The 23575-nt window shown below is 42.3% G+C and overlaps 1 protein-coding gene across 8 annotated transcripts in view; it reads right to left on the reverse strand.

Annotated features, from left to right (window-relative positions):
- Nucleotides 1-23575, reverse strand: part of LOC119013946 (glutamate receptor ionotropic, NMDA 2B) — a 134609-nt gene that overhangs the window by 83090 nt on the left and 27944 nt on the right. For 7 of the 8 annotated variants that reach the window (XM_037088874.1, XM_037088868.1, XM_037088872.1 and 4 more), the window contains one exon: nucleotides 18039-18677. In XM_037088874.1, coding sequence (XP_036944769.1) covers nucleotides 18039-18677 — 639 coding nt within the window. Of the gene's footprint in view, nucleotides 1-18038; nucleotides 18678-19832; nucleotides 19960-23575 lie in introns of those variants that run through there. The other variant, XM_037088875.1, reaches the window with a different exon arrangement.

Below are 23575 nucleotides of genomic sequence, written 5' to 3' on the forward strand. Positions count from 1 at the left end.
GTTCTATCACATTTATATTTAATCATGTGCCCTTGAACCATGTATTGGAGAAGTGGCTGAAGTTATTGTCGCTAAAGTCTGAATTAGTTGTGAGGAAGTGCTTGAGCTCTATGGCCAGAGCACACGGTGATTCATTTGCAGGTTGATACTATAAGGTCATCTGCAGAGGGTTTAATGATATCAGGCCTCTGATGCTGAGAATCACGATGTTGATAGCAGTACTGCAAGCAGCACATTCCCAACCCTCGGCATTGCTCTGGGGCACGGGAGATGTTGTTGCTCTCCGTACAGGAACAGATTGTTATTCACTTATAGCACTGCAGAGCTGAAAAGTTGTTCACAACCATATGGGTCAGGTGCAAAACGCTCTGTGTATACAAAGATAGGGTTTATGCATGAAGAGCTGCTGCTGTGTTAGAAAGAATGTGTATCCTCAATGTGTTTCATGTTTCATGACTCTATCCATCATTAGGACAAACAATTCTGTTGACGCTGTCGATGGTTCCATATAAGTCAGCAGGACAGCATGATGGAGAAATGATTTTGAAAACAGTGTTGTGTTAAAACAGATACGGGTGAATGGTCTTCTCGATAACAGAAACTCCTGCAGGGTGTAACACAGAGAAAAGTGATGCTTGTGCCCAGAGATAGCTGAGTGGATAAGTCGGCCACCCCTGAAGCTTTAGCGTGTGTCCCTGCTGACCTTGGATCAAACGCTGCCACAACTTTTCCACGTTTAACTCTCTGCAAAAACATGGAAGTTCAATTGGTGGTTCAATTAATGGTTGTGTTTTTCAAATTCTTCTGAGGCAGCAATGTTCATTAGCATTTAAAGTAAATCACAATATGCAAGGAGTGAACATAACAGAAATACAATGTTAAAAAAAGACCTTTGAAGTGACTTAACAGAAGTGCAGCTACACAAGAGAATCACACCAACTTAAAGGGCAATCAGTAAAATGTGAATTCTAATTAGCTGTGAGCTAAAAAACACATCTGACAGTCAACATTTTAATGAACAAGGTTCAAAGTGGCACCACTCGACTGAAGCAAAAATCACAATGACGACTATTTTGGTAAATACTGAGATCACGATTATTTAAAATGATTACTCATTGACTTTGGAAACATCACAGATTTATTGAAACTTTAAGGAAAAGGTATTTTAAACAGTGGATTTCTTTTAACTTTAGATACACTTAAATTGAAAAACAAATAAAAATGTCTTATAATAATTACATTGCCTATCTACTCCATTGCAGCTCCAGCAGTCTGGACTATTTTGTAGCAGATACGCAAGGCTTCTATTTCTGCCAGATGCCAGAGCGCGGTGCATCAAGCCAACCAAATTCAGCACAGAGTGGACAGAAAGTCAGATAAACAACAGCACCCTGTCGAAAATGGCATCACAGCTGCATTCACAGCAGAGGAATACTTAATTTGAATTCACTACATTCTAGTGTAGCATGGTTGCATTTGGGAAAAGATTGTGATAATGGTAAATAAGCTATGGTTAAGGTAAAAAAAAAGTTATCGGTGCATACCATAGGTATAGTAGAAAATTCAAGCTCTATGTTGAAATACCAATTCTGAAAGACTCCATGCATCTATCCTCTACACCCTTTACTCTCTGCTTTGCTAAATATAGAGCACAATAGTTCCTGTGTTGGCACTGAAAGTAAATTGCCTGTAGATACTGTAGATGTAGTTCTTCCAGTCAAGTGTGATACTGGCTCTGCATTACTGTGCATGATTCCTGAAAACAAGGCTGCACAAACTGCCAGCTGTGGAACTAGGTGGTGGATCTATTATGAACAGGCAGCCATCTTGGAATCATTTGGTCGAATGATTTTTCTGCAAGGGCACATAACAGCCAAAGTATATAGCTATATGGCTCTTGCGCAGAGCCCCAAGATGAAAACGTGTGTTCTTTTATGACATTGCCAAATTTCGTGAGGATATACGTACTCAAATGAGTTTAGTATATTTTTTTTGTGTGGTCACATAAATCATGCTGAACAGAGCAAAAGATCTTATCGTACTAGGGGATACAAATTTGGTTCCTGTTTTTTTTGGACACCCTTATCGTTGTTGCTGGCATCACTTTACAAAGATAAAAGTTCAGCTACAGTGTGATGCAGAAGTTCTTGATCGGATGTGATGCACAGCATGCTGTAGGTAGGTGCTACTATCAACTGGCCCTTATCCAGAACAAGATGAGAATACAACACGGGTCTGGTCTATTATTTCCACCTTCTTATCTAACAAAATAACCTTGGCATAAGTTGGAGGAGTGATACAAAGACTGCTGAGCCAGTATCAGCTGTGTCTCTTTGGCAAAGTTAAAACTATGCTAGGACGCACAAAAAACTATTGCAGTGTCATAATTTTTTCCCAGAGTCAATGGCCTGACTTTCCTGTAGTTGTTTCAGCAGAATATGTCAAACAAATATTCAAAAAAGGCAAATGATTCATTTAAGCAGGCTTATGGATTGGTTGCATGCATGTGTATGGCACTGGTTGTTTTGTTGTTGTTGTTGTTGTGTTAGCTGTTGTCCTAGTACACAGCGTTCTGTTTATTAGCATACTGCATTGTTTAAAAGCCCCCCTCAGCGCCCAGCCGCCTCATGCCAATAAAAGTCTATTAAGCCTGTTTGACTTTGCTAATGCAAATCAGTCTTTGGCGGAGAACAGGCCAGCCAAAGCTCCAGTCTACTAAACAAGTGCCTGACACAGGACTGATGTGACAGAGAACAAATACACAAACTAATGCCAATAACTAAATGCCCAGTGGGGGTTGTTTTATTGATGACAATAATGATGGTGATGGTGATGAATGATGTTTCTCAACACGGTAATGGTGATAAAGATAATGGGATGACAAATAATAGAAATGTCCAGTGGCAAGATCATAATGGTGAGGATTAACTTTTATGTCAGTCATACTGTGTAAAACTGATACTGACTGAACAACCATGAACTTCTTTCGATCTATGCTTAAAGAGTGACTAAAGGGGCAGCAAGGTCAGTCAGCCCACCACTTTATTCCAGACTGGAATATGACAACAAGTTCAATTTGGGTACAGGCCTTCATGGTGTCCAGAGGATAGATCCTAATAACGCTGGTGAACCCCTGACCTTTCATTTCGTGTTAAGTTTATAATTACTCATGAGATAGATTGGCAAAATAGTTTTGCTTAAACATTTGTTGCTCCATCCCCCTGCCCACGATAACTTAATTGTGATAAGGTTCAAAGTTATCATTATGATCATGATTATGATTATGATGATGATGATTATAATTATTATTAGTAGTAGTAGTAGTAGAAGTAATAGTATTACCATTATCATTATTATTATTATTATTATAACTATTATTACTACACATAAAAACACACACACCAGGGATTTTTTGTCCACCTGCCACTGTGGCTGGTAAATTTTAGAATTTACTCAACATTTTTAACAGAAATGTAGTGGTCAAAATGACTGCTCACGGCTGTTCTAGTAGTGTTGGAATTCCGGCCCTTCTGAAGTCCAACTGACACTTTGGTCCCATCAGAAACATTTAATTTGACTTAACCAAGACATGGATCCTTAAGATTACCATAACTGGATCAGATCTGACTGGAATGAACCTGGCAGAGTGGCTGGTAAACTGATTCAATTCAACCGCCTGCACACAAATTCACCCGCATTCGGTGGGTGGCAGGTGCAAATTTCCATCCCTGATACACACACACACACACACACACACACACACACACACACACACACACACACACACATGCACACACACGCACGCACACACACACACAGCAAGTATGACGGTGCTGTGCTAGGTACTCTTTACATGGAGTTTTAGCAATGTTGTTGTTAAATAATAAAGTGAATTTGAATTGAATTGAATGAATAAACCTTTAGATTCTTGTCTATAGACTGATAAGTGTTGTCTTTAGAAATGATGTTTTCCTCATGGAAATTATTTTTTTCAAGCAAGCCATGTCCCTCTGTCAACCAAAATCTGTCTCCTCTGTCAGTAATCTCTGTTCAGCGCTGCCAATTAACAGGTGTTTGGGGCAAAACCCTCCGACCTCAATAACCTAATTTCCAAACTACATCTTATTATTTGAATGTTGACTAGGGCCTATATATTAAAGCTGAGACTGTATTAATTCTGAAACACATAAAAACCCAAAACAGTGCAAAATTCATTTTCTTCATGTCTAGGAATGGGCTGCGGCTGCTTCTGACTCATTTTGATGTAAAACATTAGGTCAAATGGAGAGGGGTGATAGCGGCGGACGGTCAGCAGCTGGATTTTGCACCCACAGTCAGTAGTATTAGTAGGTGTTCGGTGTATAGGCAAACAACCACAATTACTATATCATTAATATTTATTATAATATTACATTTGTGGGATGTTATTACAATAAAGATTCTCACATTCCCACAGACATAATAAATCCCTGTAAACGTAATAGTTATTACATTTGTGGGAAATCACGTGTTACGTTTGTAGTAGGCAGTGGCTATTACATTTGTGGAAAATGCATTACTTTTGTGGGTTTATTACATTGAATGCTGCAAACTTTTATCAGGATTGTGGGTTTGTTACGTTTGTGGACATTATTACATTGGCGGGCGTTACAGCCGTATCATAAGACTACAGAGCACCTTCCTTTGTGAGGCTGTGAGACTCCTCAATTCCACCACGCTCAACTCTTTAAAATACATGCCTTGTTTTTGCTTGTCTGTGACGCAGCATACTGGGGCTTAAACTCAGTTTCATTTTGCAATCCTGGTGTTGTTAAATGTTGAATTAATGAACCGTGAACTAATCAGCTCTGTTTGACATCTATGCTATGCTATGATTATACCTGCTTAACATCAGCATGTTAGCATTACTGGCTGGTATGCCTACTTTGGCATTTAGCTCACAGTATCAGTTTTGCTAAGCAGAGCCTCACAGAGCTGCTAGCATGGCTGTAGACTCTCTCTTGTTTTGTAATGTATCATTCAGATCTGTATTGGCGCCTAATGAGTTCCTGGTTTAAACCTTATTTCACAAATTTTCACAGTGGGATTTACATAATTGGACTAAAGATGAAGTCAAAAAATTGGCCACGGTTTTATACATAAATTCCTTAAAAAGAACATCCTTTGCAATCTCCTCTAAGCTGGTTTATTATGTGACTCTTTAGTCATAAACATGGGGATGCTGGGCCTAGTATTTTCAGTGTGTGGGACTCAAGGTTCATTCAGTAGCTAAAAGCAAAAGATAACCATAGAAAACACAGTAGTGCCTGTTGTGGAACTCCTAAAAGCTGTTTGCTGCCCACTGGAGAAAATATCATGGGGTTTTTTTGTTTTTTTTTACTGAGTTGGCTTTACAACACTGAAATGACTGCTGGAGGTTGTCAACTCTTGCATGTCAATGTGTGTGAAGTTGAAATAATTTAACATGGCAAAGAATATAGCCCTTACAGTAGGTTTACATTAGTGGAGATGAGATTGGTGGCAGCTTTACTTCTATGTTAAAAAATAACTAATCCATAGTTTGTCTTTTTTAGCTGGCATCCTCAGTATGATATCAGTTAATTGACCGCATAGTTTTATAAGTGGAAATACTTTTCAGTAAATTACTTTTTACAGCTGCATCTATGAGTCTGATCGGTGCCAAGAGATCACAACATTTCAGAAATATCCTGTCCCCATGAGTGCTGTACTGCATTAAATCGCATTTGCAATATCTTCCCTGCCAAAATGTGAACTCCACAAAAAAGACCTACTGATGTACAGTAAATATCAAAATAAATAATTATAAAAATCTCCCTGTTCCTGACGTGGATTAATGCAAGGATGAGGATAATGAGCCAAGTGTATTCAGGCTGTGTTGGCAGTCTAGGCCTTACTGGCCATACTGAACGTATCCACAGAGCAGCATCATATATGCTGGAGGTGTATTTTTCATCTCGCAGCATTGTCTATTTGTCACGTCTGACTCATATTTCTGTGTACTGTATCTCTAACTGTGTTTGCATGGATGCTGAAGGCTGGGCAGGGTGCCCGCCGGTCGACGTGCGAGGACGAACTGCAGGGCTGTGGGTAAATGCAGACAGACAGAGGGAGTGAAGACTAAAGAGGAGGTGGTGTTTGCTGTAATTTAGGAGAACAAGTGGAGGGAGGGGCAACATTTACATTCATCACAGGAGCTCGCCTGGCCTCAACTCACATGACGTGAGAAAGAGAGGGAGAGGAGAAAAGGAGAGCGCCAGAGCGGTTGAGATAAAAAATAGAGAGGGAGAGATGCAACGAGACAGAATGGGGTTGAGCAAAAAGATCTTTTCTGTGTTTCTTGTTTTTTTTCTGTTTTTTTTGTTTTTTTTCATTCAACCCCAGGAACGCTTTTGTGGCAATGAATCCATAAACACGGTTGTGTTAGTTTTTCAAAAAGAAAGCAAATATAATATTCCTGGGATTTGTTTCAAATGATCTAATCCATGAACTGCAATGAGATAAAAAATGAAAATGAAAAATGAAAATGCTTGAGAGGAAAAGAACACTTTTATTTCTTACTAAAAAGTTCAGACATGTTGGTATTTCAAAATAATGCACTCAGGGCAATTCTAAAACAAAAGTAACATGTAGCTTTCTACAGGGCTGCTGTGTCTGCTTTATAATAGAATCCAGCTGTGTGTAGCTGTGCCCATACAGGGTGTCAGGGGTGTTGAAGATAGTGGGCCGCTGGACTGTTTACCCACCTGACATCCATTTTAGGGTGAAAACAATGTGCGCTAACAAGGGTCGACTCAGATGGAAAGAGCCTCTGACACCTGAACAGTTTGGTGTGACACCTGAATACCGCAGGATTGTGTATTTTTGTCAATGCTCTCACAGTTAAGATATCATTTTCTACACGTCTTTGGATGGCGATGAACACACGTGAAGGGGCAGAAGAGTTTATTTAAGTGCCTGCAAGTGTGTGTCCCTGCTCAGTACAAAGAGTGTCTAGGTTGAATAATTCTTACTCTGTAGGTCAGCAGGAACACATCTGAACATATTGGTCTGATGTATAGGTTGCTGTGAGTGTGTGTGTGTGTGTGTGTGCGTGTGTGTGTGTGTGTGAATAATCACAGCATGTGGCTCTGACGAGGGCCAGCTTGGCACAGCACTGGTGAGTAATTGAGCGAACACATTGTAGTCTTCACTCACGCCTTTCTTCTTCACATCCCTGCCTCCTTCTCTCTCGCATTCTCTCTCCTTTACTTCCTCTCCTTCTGTCTCTCTCTCTCTCTCTCTCTCTCTTTCTTTCCCTCTCTCCCTCCGTCCCTCCCTTCTTTCCATTATTCAAATTTCTTTCTCTCTCTCCATCCTCCCTTCCCTCACTCTCTTTCTTCCATTGATACAGGGCTTGTAACAGTTGCTCGACACAGGAGGCCACGGGCGAGGCAGAGCATGGACAAAGCAAGGGCAAACAGGGAGACGGCACTGAGAAGAAAAGGATGAAATTAGAAAAGAGGTCTGAAGGAGGGATAAACTGATGGAACTTGAGCACAAAAAAGGAGGGAAAAGGAAAATGTTAACTAAATAAAGTATTAGAGGAGAGTGAAGAGGGAAATAGGCTTGAAATGAAATTCAAATATGTCTTTGAGCAGGTAAATGAGCCATAGTTCAATATTTTAATGTCTTAATTTTCAAAGGGATCAGATTTTAATAATCTAATCATATATGGTTTTTGTTTTACAAAGTGCTGTTGTACAAATGAATGTATCCAAGCTGAAGGCAATTAAAATGAACCGAAATGAGTTATTGATATTTTGGATATAAGTGTGTTTGTTTTTATTAATAACTAATTAAATAATCTGATTATTTTATATGTGGATATTTGTTTGCTATTATGTGATATAGCGATTAATGTGTCACCCAGTAGCAATGGTTTGTAACCAAAATCATGCCTGACTAGGTTTAAGTTTTGCACAGCTTTTTTCATACCTGCTACTGGTTTGGAAATTGTTGACTGGGATATCCTACATGTATCATCTGGCTGGTTTTCTTGCATGTCATGTCCTTTATTTACATTCCACTGTGTTCCCACTGTGAGGATAGACTTGCTGATACAACCGGGCAGGCGAGTGACTCACACGGAGTGATCCTCCTTTGTCAAACTCTGCTTCTCTATTTTGTGAGCTCTGGGCCAAGTGACACTGAACAAACAGACCTCAAGTCTCGGTGAGTATACAGGTATCTCCCCTCAGTGTCATATTCAGAAGCAGATTGATTTTGATCTAGTAAGTCTTCTAGTAAGAAGTCAGAAACTGATGCGTAGATTATAAAGTAGTGAAGGTTCATGACTATGGTCGGTATGAAGTTAAAGGACTAATAATTCTACACTTTTGTGATACATGGTTAAAAATAAAATGATTAATCTTGTGTTGCCATCCAAAGAGTGGAGCCTTGTAATCAGATATTTATCTTGTTGGTACTCATGTAATGTGAATGTGTAAAATCAATATATCATGACTTAATAATTGTATAAACTGGTATCATTTTGATCAAGTAAAAGGCATGATCAAGACACAAGACCTCTTGCCTTTTCCACATGTATATGGATAGTCAATAAAATCAAACATTTCCTCTGTATTTTGACATCTTCACACACAAATGACACTGTAGTTCACTTAAACATACATTTTTTGAACACCTTCCTGTATTGCCACCTTCTGGCCCGGCAGGCTTGTCTAAGTGTTTGCAATCGTTTCTGTCTACAGAGGTAATATGTAAAAGGACATCTCAAGGAAAGAGGGTTTTTTTTTTTTTTTAACAGAGGGGAAGCATGCCCAGTTAAAAGAAAAATCTTTAAACATGTGCACACACAAACTGATATTGCTGTGTTGTGTTGTCTTTGGTAAATCATAATAAGGGTTGCTCCAGGGCTATGACTGAAACTGATCAATTCTGTTTTTGTAATGTTATAGCTTAGCGATTCAGGGAAAAGGGGTATAACCCTTGCCTAACCCTAGGGTATAATTGAAACCAAACTAGCTTTTCCTAAACCTAACCAATTATTTTGTTGCCTAAACCAAACCAAACATCGAACAGTAACAGAAAATATTAAGTTAACTTAGTGGGCAAGTTATGAGTGCACAGTATAATATGTTCAAAATGGCAGACAAACACCAGCCATCTCAGTAGGGGTCCTGTACATGACCCACTCAGCCATGACAGAGAAACATGTTGTTTTATTGGCCTACTTAAATAAAATCTCTATATGCATCGGAAGAACAGCAGCCACCTTAAGGTTTGTTTCAGCCAAATCTGACCCAATAGCACAGACAATAAAATCCAACACAGAAGCTGCTAAGTTGCCAGCTATGTTCTTATTTGTTTACAGCGATTATACTAATGATACAAAATTAATTCGGTACAGATTTATGCCTGTTAGAATACGACTTGTATCACCTTTCAATGGCACTCTGATCTTGAGTGTTTTACAGTGAAGTCTCACTCAATTATTTTCTCACTCTCTGTGTCAAAAGGGATGAATCTGAGACTGTCTGTTTACAGGACTAGCTCACCAACTGTCACCAGTAACATGAAAGATGGAGGTCTATAACTGGGCAGACGTATCAACAGTTGGAGGGATTTGGCTGTGTGAAAGGTTAAAGAGGTGGCCGTCTGGGTTATGTAGGGTGGGACAGGGTGCCTTTGATCCTTTCATGGTCAGGCCTGTGGGGCAATAATTAACCGGAGTCCAAAATTTTTACTTTCCCCATCCGTATCTCCCCTCCTCTCCTCTCCGTATATACGGTATGCTTTATAGGAAAGCACTGACTCATCTGAGCCTATGAATAGATAGAGGTCCATTCCCTTTCCACCTCTGAATCAGGGCGGGGGCAGGCAGAGATAAGGCTAATAAGGGTCCCAGCAAAGGGCCGATGTAAGGGCCAAGGGGGGATAAGAGGGGAGAGTAGATGTCGGAGAAGGGGAGGAACAGGGGGAGGAGTTGCTTGTAGATCTTGGTGGTGGTGGTGATGTACGGAGAAGTGGGAAAAAGGGAGGGCTAGACTATTTGTGTCTACAGGGAAGAGAGGTAAAGAGCGAGGAGTGGGACTGAGGAGAGGAGCAGGAACAAAAGATGAGGCTGGTGCTGGTTGCAATGTAATAAGAAGAGGGAGGGAGGGAGGGAGGGAAGGAGGGAGGAGGAGGTTTTGGGGTGCAAGGGCATGTCCAGAGGGAGTCAAGAGATGTGAGTGGAGGGGCTGGGATGGAGGGGAAGGTGTGGCTGGTCCCGTACCAGGGGGACAGAGAGTGAGAATGAAAGAAAAGAGGGCATGCTTGATAAAGAGAGGGAGGAGAGGGAGTGAGACAGTGCCTGTAAGAGAAAGGAGGTAAGAAAGACAAAAAAAAACAAAAGGAGGTGAGGATGCGTAGGTCTGACGAATTCTGTTCTATTCTACTGGCTTCTACTGGCATCTGGGCCTGAAAAGAACCACACCGAGAAATGGGAGTGAGTGGGTGGGCGAGCACGGTGGAGTCACACCTGGACATCTGGTATCAATCTGTCTGTCTGCCTCCTGTTAGCTGCCACAGGATGAAGCAGGGTAAGGAACAAGAGGGCAAACAGAACAGCGCATTGAAAACGTTTCCTTTAAACATCAGCTATTTTATCTTATTTCTAATTCTTCCACTTGCCCTCTCAAAGTACACATAACCACTGTAAGTGGCAGCGTTAATCTAGTGTATGGGAGCAATCTGTCTGCAATGTAAAGCAATAGAGCAGAGGACAGAAACAGAATGTGAGATGGAGAGAGTGAGTGTGAGGCAGTTTGGGGAGGGCGCGGTATGGAAAAAAGTTATGGGGTGAGTTTAAAAATGGCCACATTCTAAATGGCCGGAGTAAATTGAGACCAGCGGGGTTGGAAAATAGGACACATAAATTTAGGACTCTCGATATTTTTCACTACCTCTTCCTATCCTCCTCGTTCTCTGCCTCCCTCTCTCTCTCTTTCTATCCTTCTCTCTCCAGAAAAGGGGAACACACACAGTGCGTTGTCACATTTTCTAAACCAGGACAATGAGGAGGTAAGAAGAGACTAGTAGTGGGACATTTGCCATGCTGGACCAGGAAACCCAGTTCACAGGTTCTGAATATCGTTCTATAGATGATATGTCTCTCTAAATCACGTTTCTATTTTTTGTATTTTTCTCATTTACTCGAAGGGCTCATAGGACATTGGATACGCATGCACTCCAGCAAAATTGGATCTTATTTTTAGCAGACTCACTATCTTCTGTTTGCTGTCTTTACAACATATCAGATCTATGTCGAGTTACTGCTGATTCAAACTGAACATTTCCTCCTGCTTCTGCTTAACATTCAAAGCTTTCGAATGGCAAAACAAGGGGAGGAATTTATTGTGAAAGAAACCTCAAGACACAAAATGTGTTTATTTATTGAGGTTATCATTTATCAAAATGTGTCTACCAAAAAAGGCAATATTGCAAGGTTTGATGGAAGATGAATATGAAATGACAGAAGTACTCACTTTATTTTATTCTAACAGCAATTCAAATCTTTTTGCATGCTTTTTATAGCACTGGGTGTGTCATAGTGTTGTGTGAACAAACTACAGCACTGTGTACACCATGAAATCCGACTGACGTTGCTCATGGCACAATAAAGGAACTATAATAAGTTACAACAGCTGCATCTATTTTGCATTTCTAGTGGTGTCTTGCTGCGGAGTTTATAGACTTTTAAGGCTCAACTACTTTCTATGTTCCATGTCCAAAGGGTTACGACAGCAAGAAGAACTCTGTGTTTGCTGGTTTTGGCATAACAAGAAGAAGAAGGGAAAAAAGACAAAATATGATGTGCGATGGCTTTACAGGGAGCTTTGAGTATGAATTTGGCCTGATCAACCAGGACTGAAATCTAATGGATTACAAGGTTGAATGGAGTGTTGCCAATCCAGATGTGACATCACCACAGTAAACATAAACTTTTCCATTATACTACACTTTGAAAAACTGCTGCGTAAAAATAATGATGAGCACCAAGTTAACATTAGATGTGACAGCGCTGTATTGGTAAAATAAACAAGATCTAAACTCAGGATAAATGCAGGCTCTGAACATTTCCAGAAAAGAAAAAAAATCTATGTGAAGTTTTTGCCAATGAGACACAGACCGAAAAACAACTAACAAATAAACACCCGGGAAAAAACTGGACAACGGGAGCAGCAAAAAAAAAAAAACAGGGAGAGAGAACATATCCAGGACAAAAGAAGAGATCAGAAAGCTCTTACAGGGGGTCTACCATGCTTTACTGAACACAACAAAATCCATGAATCAACTAAACAATTACGGGAGAGAGATGTGAAAGAGACAAGAACAGAGACAGGAAGAAGGGAAGAGAAATAAAAACAGACGAGAGAAACACTGAGAGAGACATCAGGCACAGGAACACTCGCTTTTTAATTCTCTTATCATTTACAAATGCTCCTAATTGCGTCTATGTTTTAGCAAGGACGCAGTGCTGCCAAGCTGAACAGCACATTACATTAATAGAGTACAGGACCTCAGTGATTACTACAACAATAGGTGCTATTGTAGGACATTAATTGGGAATATAAATGCAGGCACATTTATGTTCAACCCACTGGACTAAAAAGGACATGGGGACTGTGCGTCAAACAGGAAATTATGCCTAAACAAGTTGATTAGTTTGTTACTAAAAATTAAAAAGGAGTATTCCCCTAAACAAAAGGTAAATACGAGAGCAAGTTGAACAGGTTTCTTTGGAAAATGAGGTGTGGACATTTAACTGTCATTAAATGGTTTGCTCCACACAAACACACACACATACATCCTCCATAACGATTATCTCTGGACACAATTCGACACCAATTATACACTATCATAGAGCCATTTTCCTCCAAGAAACACACACGCACACACACACGGACATGCTGTCTCTCTCTTTACGAAAAGGCTTAAACACCCACAGGCAAACCACCACACTCGATATGATGTAAAGCCTGAATTATTTGGGCAAAAGGTAATTGATCACATCCTGCTGTTTTGTTCCTGGAGAAGGCTGCTAGTTGCACAAAAGATGGCTGGGAACAGATTTGTGCATGTGTGGCAGTGCATGTGCATGTTTGCGTTGAATTGATGTTGTGTGTACGCGTTGAGAAGGTTGCATCTCATCATGGATCCAACTGAGACTTTTCGCCATCATCTATTTAATATGTATACATTAATTGCCCTTGTAACACACGTTACCATGTATTTATGAAAACACATGTGTGTGGGCGTGACCACGTGTCTGCCTGCATGTGTGCAAATGTTAATCATATATTACTATAGTTTCCCTCGGGTCATCAGAGTTGGCGGCTGTTCCTTTTTTCATTAATTGCTGACAATCTTACATTCAAATCCTGTGCACAAGTGGATGCTATCTCTCTCTTAATTTACAGCATCAGCAGCCTCCACTCACAGATTAGCTCGCTGTTCGTATTATGTGGCAGCCCTGGGGTGATCAGCGACAAACTACAGCTATTTGTACCACTACAAAGCCATACCTTCAAGACAAGCTGAGGAAAATGGCTCGCCATGTCTTGATAATATGAGTATTAGCCAAAGCTTTAGATTGTACTGATTGCTGCAATCCGACAATGTAAGGCGACAACAAGCATGGTTGTGGTGTTGGAAACTGCTCCAGACAAAAGACTGGAAGATACAACCATGTTGGCAAGGTAACAACGCATACACACACACGCGCACACACATGCACAAGGACACACACGCCCTTAAACTCTTGGATGCCTTCCCTCTCTCTCCTCCTCCTCCTCCTCCTTTATCTTGTCTTGTCTTTCACAGATGTGGGTACAGCTGTGCTCTATCCATCTTTCAGTCCTCTTCCACTGAGGCTGTGATTTCCTGAGCAAAAAGGATGCTTCTCTTTTCCTTGTAACATTGGCTACATTGGATAGATGCTGATACACCTGCTGCTGCACTCCCTGCAAACACACGCTCTATGTCACTCTGCCTTTCCCTCTCTCCATCTCTTTCTTTCTCAGCCATGTGGCTGTGCACTCAGTGCACTCATCCTCTTACTTACTGCCCAACCCTCCCTCACTGATCTTACTCATTGATATAGATGTGAGTGCCCTTTGCCTCCATCCATCTCTCTCCATTCCCCTCCTCCTCCGCCTTCTTCCTCATTCCTTGTTAATACTGGCTGCCTGGCTTCCTCTCTCCATCCCTTCATCTATGTAATTCTCCTACTTTCAAGCTTATACACAAAGTTGACTCTTTCTTTGCACTAGCAGTGACTGCAGAGAAGGTGAGGTCACAATTACAATGACGACAGCCAGACTTGAAACCTTTAAAGTTCAGAGCTTCAGTGATTAGCAAAGAAACAATGTGTCAATCAATAAAAAAAAAAAAAAATTCTATGCCAAAGAAATTAATTAACTGTATTAGTCATTTTTCAAGTAAAAAAAGACTGGGGCTGGTTCAACCTTCTTAAATGTAAACATTTGTTGCTCTTTGTTTAAGAGTCTTCAGGTTTTGGACCGTTGGTTGGACAAAAGAAGCATTTTGAAGTCATCACTTTGGGCTCAGGGAATTAGTAATGAGTATTTTGCCCATAATTTTGAAGTTTTAACAATTAAAAGATTAATCGTGAAAATAATCTACAGATTAACCAACAGTAAAAAAAAAAAATCATTACAGCCCAATAAAAGACAGTTGTTTATTGACAAAAGCTCCTCCTTCTCCATGCTGCTACCCAATAAAGAGCAGCAAAAATAATTTTGTTCTCAAGTTTTCACATAGGCACACACTAATAGTGTTGGAAACAGATGTAAGAACACATTTAACACCCTGATCTCTGCCATTCATCTTCAAGGTTGACCACCATCTAAAATCATCCCATCACCCACCCTATGACTAATAGTACATAACCACTTCCCCCTGGCAAGCTATATTGTACAGATGCCCCTCTGGTAGCTGTAGTCCCACTTTTTATAGCTGGGCTCCTGCTGCTGTTTGCTTCAACCCCAAGAGGAACTGCTCCAGAAGTATCACATTAGGCCAACTGAGAGACATTTATGATGCAGTGGTGCAGGCCTTGATGAGGGACTGTGTCTCCCGTTGGCACATTATGCTACACCTAGCTTGGTGTTTCATCACCACAAATACCAAGTAACACTCCTTATAGATGCATGTGAAGAGAAAACTGTTCTCCTCAATTTTATTTGACTTCACTCTTCATGCTGCACTACAGTAGTCCGCTCCAAGAAGATATTTTTTATGGAATTATCTTGTACCGTTCCTCCAAATTCTTTTCCTATTCTGCCCGCACTAAAAATCTAAAAGCCGTATTCTCCGCCTTCAGTGTCGCTCCCTGTTATCATCCTTCCTTGGATGTGTAATGAAAAAGGAGGGGTTGTCTTGCCAACTGTAATAGCAGCATTTGGCCTTCAGTTTTGACGGCGCACATATCTGTGTGCGTATTTTGTGTGTGCGTGCGTGCATGTGTGTGTGTGTGTGTGTGTGTGTGAGTGATGGAGCGAGGCCGTAAGATAAACACCTCATATTGCAATCCCTATTTCCCAATCTTTGTCAGTCCATTTCCTTGAGACACTCGCTCACAATAAAAAAAAAATACTCATCCGCAGTCCAATTTTTCTTTAGCTCTATAAACTTGGCCTCTCACTCTTCCGTCCACGATTACTCTCTATCGCATTCTCTCCATCTCTGCTGCCCATAAGGAAGAAAAGTTTCTTCTACTTACTCTTTCTTTCCCCTCCTCATCTCTCTTTATCTCTCCCGCTCACTTTCAGAGACATTTTTCCCACCCTCTCCCTCCCCAATTTCCCCTAGGTGTCAAACTTGGTCCTGTCGTCTGTGGTTGACTCCTCACTCCTCGCTGTCCATCACCTCTACTTCATTGGGCCCAAAACCCCTCAAACAAATCCCGCTTCTCCTCCGTTACGAGCTTTCACTCAAAGCAGAATTTCTTCTACCCAATATCATCCGTACTATCTCAATTTCTCCACTTCTCCCCATGTCTCTCCCTCTCTCCCTCCCTCTGATCCCTCTCTATCGTATTTTCGCCACTCCATTGTCTCAGCCCATTAGGCAGACACAAATCCGTTTGGAGACTGAGCCTTAGCGCAGCCCCGTCCTCACTCTCCTGGGCCCTGGTGCAGCCAGGAGGAAGCTCTCAGGAGAGGCACACTCTGGCTTGTGGCCGGGGGAAATCCATTTAAACCTCTGCCACAAAACGCTGCTCTTTCCTGCTGCCTGGTGCACTTAGGGCGTGTGTGTTTAATGAATGATACTGTCCCTGCACACACACACAAACACAAACACACACAGACACAGGCTCATGGATTGCTTAAGAGTCATACATTTTCACATTCATTGAAGCCACCCATGCGCCAGGAGGACAGTTGGAGTGCTCTCAAAGAAGGAATTAGGGGGTTACAGACAGGCCACAGTTCAGAAGGGTTAGGGTTATTTACATATTTAAGAGAGTAGCCAAGGTATGTGCATGTATAAGCATTGTGCTATGAGAAAATGTGTCTTTTTGCATGTGCGCTTGGAAGAGTGCAGTTTTAAATGGGAGTGGACGGTTGCCTGCCATTTCTCTGCTTAGCACTCTAATAAGATGGAACAGTGAGAAGAGTTTCAGTGGTGGCCGCTGGCCTTGCCACGTCACTGCGGCTCATGTCTCTGCTGGTACAAAGACCTGTTGACATCAGAGGGTCAGCAGACAAACAGGAGGACGACAGCGTGGCAACAAGGAAGCAAATGTTGTCAGCGTTGTAAGGTTTCGCTTTCCCTGCAGAAAAGCCCCATTAAGTTTCATTATTCCTTATTTAATACAACTGGATTTATGCACAAATTAGAGAAATGAATTAACTGATTTTTGTGGAATGGGGTCCAAACCCAGATTCCACGCAGACAAAGATAAAGCAGCAGCAGATTGCTTTATCCCATTAGGCAAGGCCTAGTAAATAGGCAGAGATCTAGCTCTCTGTTCTGGAGCAATCTCCAGCTGATCCTGTCACTGGCATCAGCACTGCTGGCAGTGTCTCTTTCAAGTCCAACACCCCAGTTTACACTGTCTGCTGGTCTGTCTGTCTGCCTGTCTATCTGTGTCTCTGTCTGCGCCTTGAGCTAATAATACTGATGTAGTATGGCAGAAGGGGATGAAATGAGAAATACAAATATGGTCACTTATGAATCCAAAAAACAAGATGATGATGGCAGTAATGCCAAACTTGAGGCTTCAAAACGGTAGTCCACATACCAATTGGTTTGTGACCAATAGGCGTCATCAGTTCTATAAAATGTATCCAACGAGCACTGACGGCATTACAGTAGGTTAATACTGCTGAGTTAACAGTGAGTTTACCAGGGTGTGTAGCACGTCTAATTTTTATGGTGAAAATGCCAGAACAGTGTTACAATTTAGAAAAATATAACGCAAAACCTCCACAGTAGTTTAAGCTGTGTATGTAGGGCTAGAGTCTTTACATCTATCTTGTGTTGATGAACACAAGATAGATGAACACTCTACACAGTTATGTATTGTACCCATAACAAGGTTTCACAGGAGTGACTACAGTAAAATAAAGTCATGATTGACAGCAAAGTGAAGCCAATAGAAATAAAATGGAGCAAGATGAAGTTCATAGACTGGCCTTGAAATGAAACAAAAACCACTGTGGGTTACATCAGCAATGGCGGTGGTTTGGCAGAATTTTGAAAGATGTTTTTTAGTTTGAAAAACAGTATTCAGTGCAGTGGCAGTCACAGGTAAATTCAGGACACTACATTAATGCTGACCAACACATCCATTCACTGTTTCCAAGGTGAACCGCTCTTTTTATTTTAACTCTCAGACCACCCACACATACTTCCTCGTACAATTACTGTAAATGGGAAACTTTTTCTTCTTACATAACCTCTGCTGTTTGAAATGTGTTTCACTGAAGAAAGACTGAGTGTCCTACCTTGGCAGCCATGATCATGGAGGAGCCCCCACGGACTCCGAGAATGGGGATATGGGTCTGGGCTGAAATGAAGTCGAGGATTTGGGCGATGGCCTCCTGGTCGGTGTCATCCCCAAACACTACGCCCTGCAGCCAGTGCTCCGTCATTAGGTCGCAGATGCTCTTGATGATGCTTTTAGGGTCCGTCTCATTCATTGTCAGCACCTCCACGTTGGGTGCCATGTGAAGGAAGTCCTCTTTCTCCCGACCCCCGGCCAGCGCCATCTCGCTGGAGTTCCCCACCAGGAGAACAGCGATGCTGAGGCCACGCAGGATGTTGGGTAGGGCCATGTGGTGGGGAGGCGGCTGAGGGATAGGGACGTAGTGGCCGCCACCGCCTCCCCCGCCCTTCTCTCTCCGTGAGTGGCAGGCCGGGGGCAGGTGGAGAAGGCAGAGCAGCAGGAGAAGGAGGGAGAGGCAGAGTGAGGCGCTGGTGCGGCGGTGGAGCGATGGAGGCGGGGGCGGATGCAGGGGTCGGACTCGCCTCTCTTGCTCCTGGGCGACCGAGGGGGCGGAGGAGGAGGCCCCGGCTTGGCCGTGAGGCGGGGAGGGGCTGCGGCAGCCACAGGAAGGCATGGTGGAGGAGTGGGAGAGTAATACCTGGAGAGATCGAGGAAGAGGAGAGGAGGAACAGAAGGAGATGAAGATAGAGATAAAAGAAAAAGAAAGGGGGGGTGGCAGAGATTTGATAAAGCAAGTGGAAATAAAGGAAAAAAAGAGAGGTGGGAGATAGAGAGAAGGAAACAGAGGTTAACATAGCAACACGCAACATTGATTGAATAAAGTGAATTGCCGAGAGGCTACATGCATCATATGAATCAGTGCATATCAATGTCAGTCCACAGAAATGGGGCATTGAGGAGCATAATAAAGGGGGAGGTGGGAAAGCTTGTGAAAAACGAGGCTCTAAAGACTCAAAGAGGGATGAGAGGTCACACTTGACACACATAAATAGTGCATGAGCACAAACATACGGTGCGATGGCGTATAGTTTACGTATAATCTCACACGGATCAATAATTCATGTGGAATGTTCTCAAGCAGCATTATGGTATATATTATGGAGGATATAAACTGTCCCTCCAGATGAGACACTAGCTTTTGACAGGGGAGGAGAGCGAGAGAGGAGCAAAGGAGAGAAGGCTGGATGGAAGAAGTGGTAACAGGGAGTGCAAACGAGAGAAAGGGCAGATGGAGGAAAAGACGGCCCCATGCCAAACTCCGATTGACTGACAAACTGTCTGGAGCGAGATGAGTGACACGCCGACCCGAGACGCAGACAAACTGACTGACGCCGAAATTGATTAAGTGATTGACGGTGGGGGCACTCGGAGCAACTCGCAACACTTTGATATGATACCCGCCCTCCTCCCTCAACCCCTACTGGCCTAGTTTAGCACTCACAGCCGCTTGCTGTCCGTCCCTCCATCCTTCTACCTCCCTCCCACGTTCTACTTGACCGTATCTCTCTCTGCGACTCCCTCTTCTCTGTGCTTATTTATAGAGCCTTTCATTAATGGGGATGCAGAGGGGAGGAAGGGCCGGTGAAGAAAGCGAAAAACAGAAAGAGTGAGAGGGGAAATGAGCACGATCCAGAGAAGGGGGGAAAGGAGATGACGGCAGCAAGGTGGGACAGCGGCAGCAACACAGCCAGAGACAGACATGAAAAAGAGGCTTTCTGAGGAAGGTGTGTGTGTTCTGTGTATGTATACATCAAAGTGTGTGGGAGGGTATGTGTCCTCTTGAGTTTCTCACCCTATAGTCGGCGTGGGTGTACAGTCGGTGGGAATAGATGTTCACTTTGTTTTTGTGGGCAGAGATACCAGGACAGTGGGGGTGTAGTCGCTCATAAACTTGCTCTGACTGGTGTATTGTGTGTATATCTCATACATGACTGCCGGTACAAAAGAAAAACAAAAACACTAAAACAATAACCACCATGTGTGGCTGACAGCTAATAAGACAGGAAATGACAGAGAGGAAGAAAAAGCACGACGGAGATTGAGAGAAGGATAAAGGGATGTAATGCGGAGATGACAGAACAACTTCTTTAGGGAAAACTAATTGCTGGAGGTTCGTCAGCTCTAATTACAGGTCCCTGTGTTAATAGTCAATTGCACAGCACTCTCCAGGAAGGATGGAGAGGTGGGAGGGAAGGAATGAGGGAGGGATGATAAGAGGCACGAGGAGACAGAGAAGAGAGGAGTGGGAGGAAATGAGAGAGAGAGAGAGACGGAGAGTGTAAAACCTCGGTGAGACACAAGAAAGATGAAAGAAGGTAGGGAGGAAAGGAAAGGAGCGACGGGAGACAGAGAAAGGAAAGAAAGAAGGATGGAAGAGAAGTAGAGGAACAGGAAGGGAGTCAGAGAGGAGGAGAGAAAAGTCAGAGAGAGGGAGAGAGAGGGAGAGAGAGAGAGATGCCCTCTTTGAATCTGGACTTCTCTGGCAGCACTCTGTTTCCATGGCAACAATTAAAATAGGCCTACATGTGCGCACATACAGACACAGTTGATGGACATAGAGATACACGAACACACACACACACACACACACACACACACTCACACACACTGCAGCACAAGCACACATTTTGCAATAAACATTGATCATGTAAAGGCAGCGATGTGGTCCGGCGTGTCACTCACTCCGCTGTGCATCTTTAAAATGGCTTCATTTCACACACCAATTCGCCTCACGTGCAGACTAGCATTGAGACCTCTGACACATTTTACATGCTAACATACACACACTAACACACACACAAACACACACAGAAAAAACATACTCTTTTTCATGCATACACGCATCGAACTCAACCTCTCCCTCCATATCACACACACACACACACACACACACACACACACAGGCGCTCAACACACACACACACACACACACCCCCCAGGGTACAGATTATATTAGCCAACGCACTGTGTAACTCCAGCGATCATTCAGAAAGATGAGGCCATTAAAAAGTCCCACAGAGAGTCAAAGCATGTCTCATAAAGAAACACAAAAGGCCTGTATTAAACTGTAGATTACACGAGCGAGGTTGTGACAGTAAATGACCCCATTTCCCCGTCAGCCAGCCCTCGCGTCTCACCCACCATTTGCTCTATTAGCCACACCAGCGCACACAGCGTCCGTATCAGTTACACACGGTTGGAGCGCAGATAGCCTCTACCAGCCCGAGACTCCTGCGCTCCCAGCCCACGCACACTTTTCCTTAAACCTTTTTTACATGGAGAACATTTATGGAATGCACATGCACAAACATAGGTGACACTGGGAACGTGTGCGATGGTATTCATTTAAAAATGTGTACAGTTTATGGGCATTTCTTATTGATTTTCAGTCTCACAATCTCCTGTTATTCTGATGCGGATCAGCTATTTTATAACATAAAAGACACGTTAAACCTACCAAAATACACCTGGACAAATAGAAATAAAAACAAACAAGATGATATTCAGAGGGTGTATTGTAAAACAACTATGAAATGGTCCAAATAATCGTGAAAAATAATAGAAAGACATCATGTATTTACTTCTTGCTAAATTAGTGTTTTGGAAAAAGATTTGTTAAAGTATGTTGTGTTTACGTGTGTATGATTGTGTGTGCATGGGGAGGAAGTAAAAAATAATGTATGCATTGAGGAAGGAATAATACATTTGTAAATATGGGGGGGAATCATTAATCAATGGATTTTAATTGACATTTGGTCTGCTCTTGTGGTATGGGGGGTCATGGCAGGGCTTGAGGGCTGTCTGAAGTATGAGGTGGGTGAGGGGAGGACATTGGTTTCACTGGCCGTAGGGGGAGGTTGTTATCTGGCGGAGGTTGGTCATGTGTCCATGTGTGCATATTGGTTTATGTTTCATTGGTACAGAGGTGATATTGATAAATGGCATCCATCGTGTGTGAAATTATACTATTTGATTGTTTTTTCCGGCTATTTATCTTTTTGTAGACATGTTTCCAGATAGCAGAAAGGGCCGCTGGCATGTTGAACAGTTATTTCTATCTTTCCAGGATTGTCTTTTCCACTATTGTTAGGGCAGCCTGTTGGATTTTTACAGTGGGGGTTGAATAGCGTACATGCCAGGTTTGCACAGAAAGTGTGAATAGGTGGGCAGGGCCAAGTGGCATGAACCATCTGTAAAGTCTAATGTGCAGTGAGTACAGGTGTTGTCATCTGTCCCATTTTGAGCAGTTCTGTTGGGTTTGGGGAGATTTGCGGGAGTTCATGTCTATAGCAACAGCTAAATCTTTTTACCAATCTTGAAACTAAAATACAATCATAAAAAGTGATTACAATCTTTGTAACAGGTTATTAGTTTGTTGTCTTGCCAGTTTCACTCTCTGAACAGTCCAATTTGTTGACATGAGCCCAGAAAGGAAACAGGCAGTGCTCTGTGGCATTTTAGCCTTCTGTCTATCTGTCTATCCCCGGCGTCCGTCTTATGATATAAAAGACTACTGACAGCTTGTAAGAAGTGCCACTACGCAAGAAAAAGTCATCGTATGCCAAAGAGTAAAATGCACTTGTGACGGAGGACAGGCATTAAACCAATCAGTGTCCTTTGAGGAACTACTGGCAGCTACAGGTGTGGTTTAGGTGAGACAACCAGCAAGAGAAGCTACAGCTCAGTTGAATAGAAAAATGGCAGCAGGATAAGAGGCTATCGTAGTGGTTACTACAGCATTGGACATTTCAGAACTGGAGAGTTTATTTCCTTGAAAGAAGAGAAAGGAACAACACTGAATGCTGTTTGTGTGTGGAAAATATGTTTTTGCGCTTCTGTCAATCGAAGTCAGCAAAGTTTGATTTACCAACTGCTCTGCCATTGAAGGTGCTCTTCTGCCGTTGATCTGCTTGGCTGACTTTAGCCTGCGATAGATGGAACAGATGAACATGTCCTAAGGGCAACTTTCCAGTTACAAAACAAACTATTTTGTGAAACAACCCATCTGGAGCATCAGGTAAATTGGTATTTATTTTTATTGGCGATCGAGTCGGGAAATATCAGCTTTTTGGGGAACAAGCCATATTCTGTATTCCTAATAATAACACATCTCAAAACATTTTGATGCGTAGCTAATTTTCATCCTATTTACAAAAATCTGTGGGGAAAAACCCAGCGAAACATACTCTTAAAGGACATGAAGGCAGCTTTTTTTTTCAAATACAGAAAACATTTTTACTGATACTGCAAGACATCAGCCCCTATTGCCTGATTATGACTACTTTAGCCTCTGTTACTGTAGAGATGCAACAAAGTATCTGCCAATTAGGTAAGAGCACAGCGTTTAAGGTAGTTAGCCACCCCAACTACACAAAATCAGGTACTTAGTTGGCCCAAATGGACAATAAACAGGTTAATGGTCATTAATGAAGGTCAAGGCTAACATGGCTCATATTGCTGATGTGGAAAATTGACGGAGCAGGTGATATAAGGCATGACGCAGTTATTACAGCTCTGTAAATGGCTTTTCTTTTG

This window comes from Acanthopagrus latus, chromosome 23 (genome assembly GCF_904848185.1).
Source record: "Acanthopagrus latus isolate v.2019 chromosome 23, fAcaLat1.1, whole genome shotgun sequence".
Lineage (NCBI taxonomy): Eukaryota > Metazoa > Chordata > Actinopteri > Spariformes > Sparidae > Acanthopagrus > Acanthopagrus latus.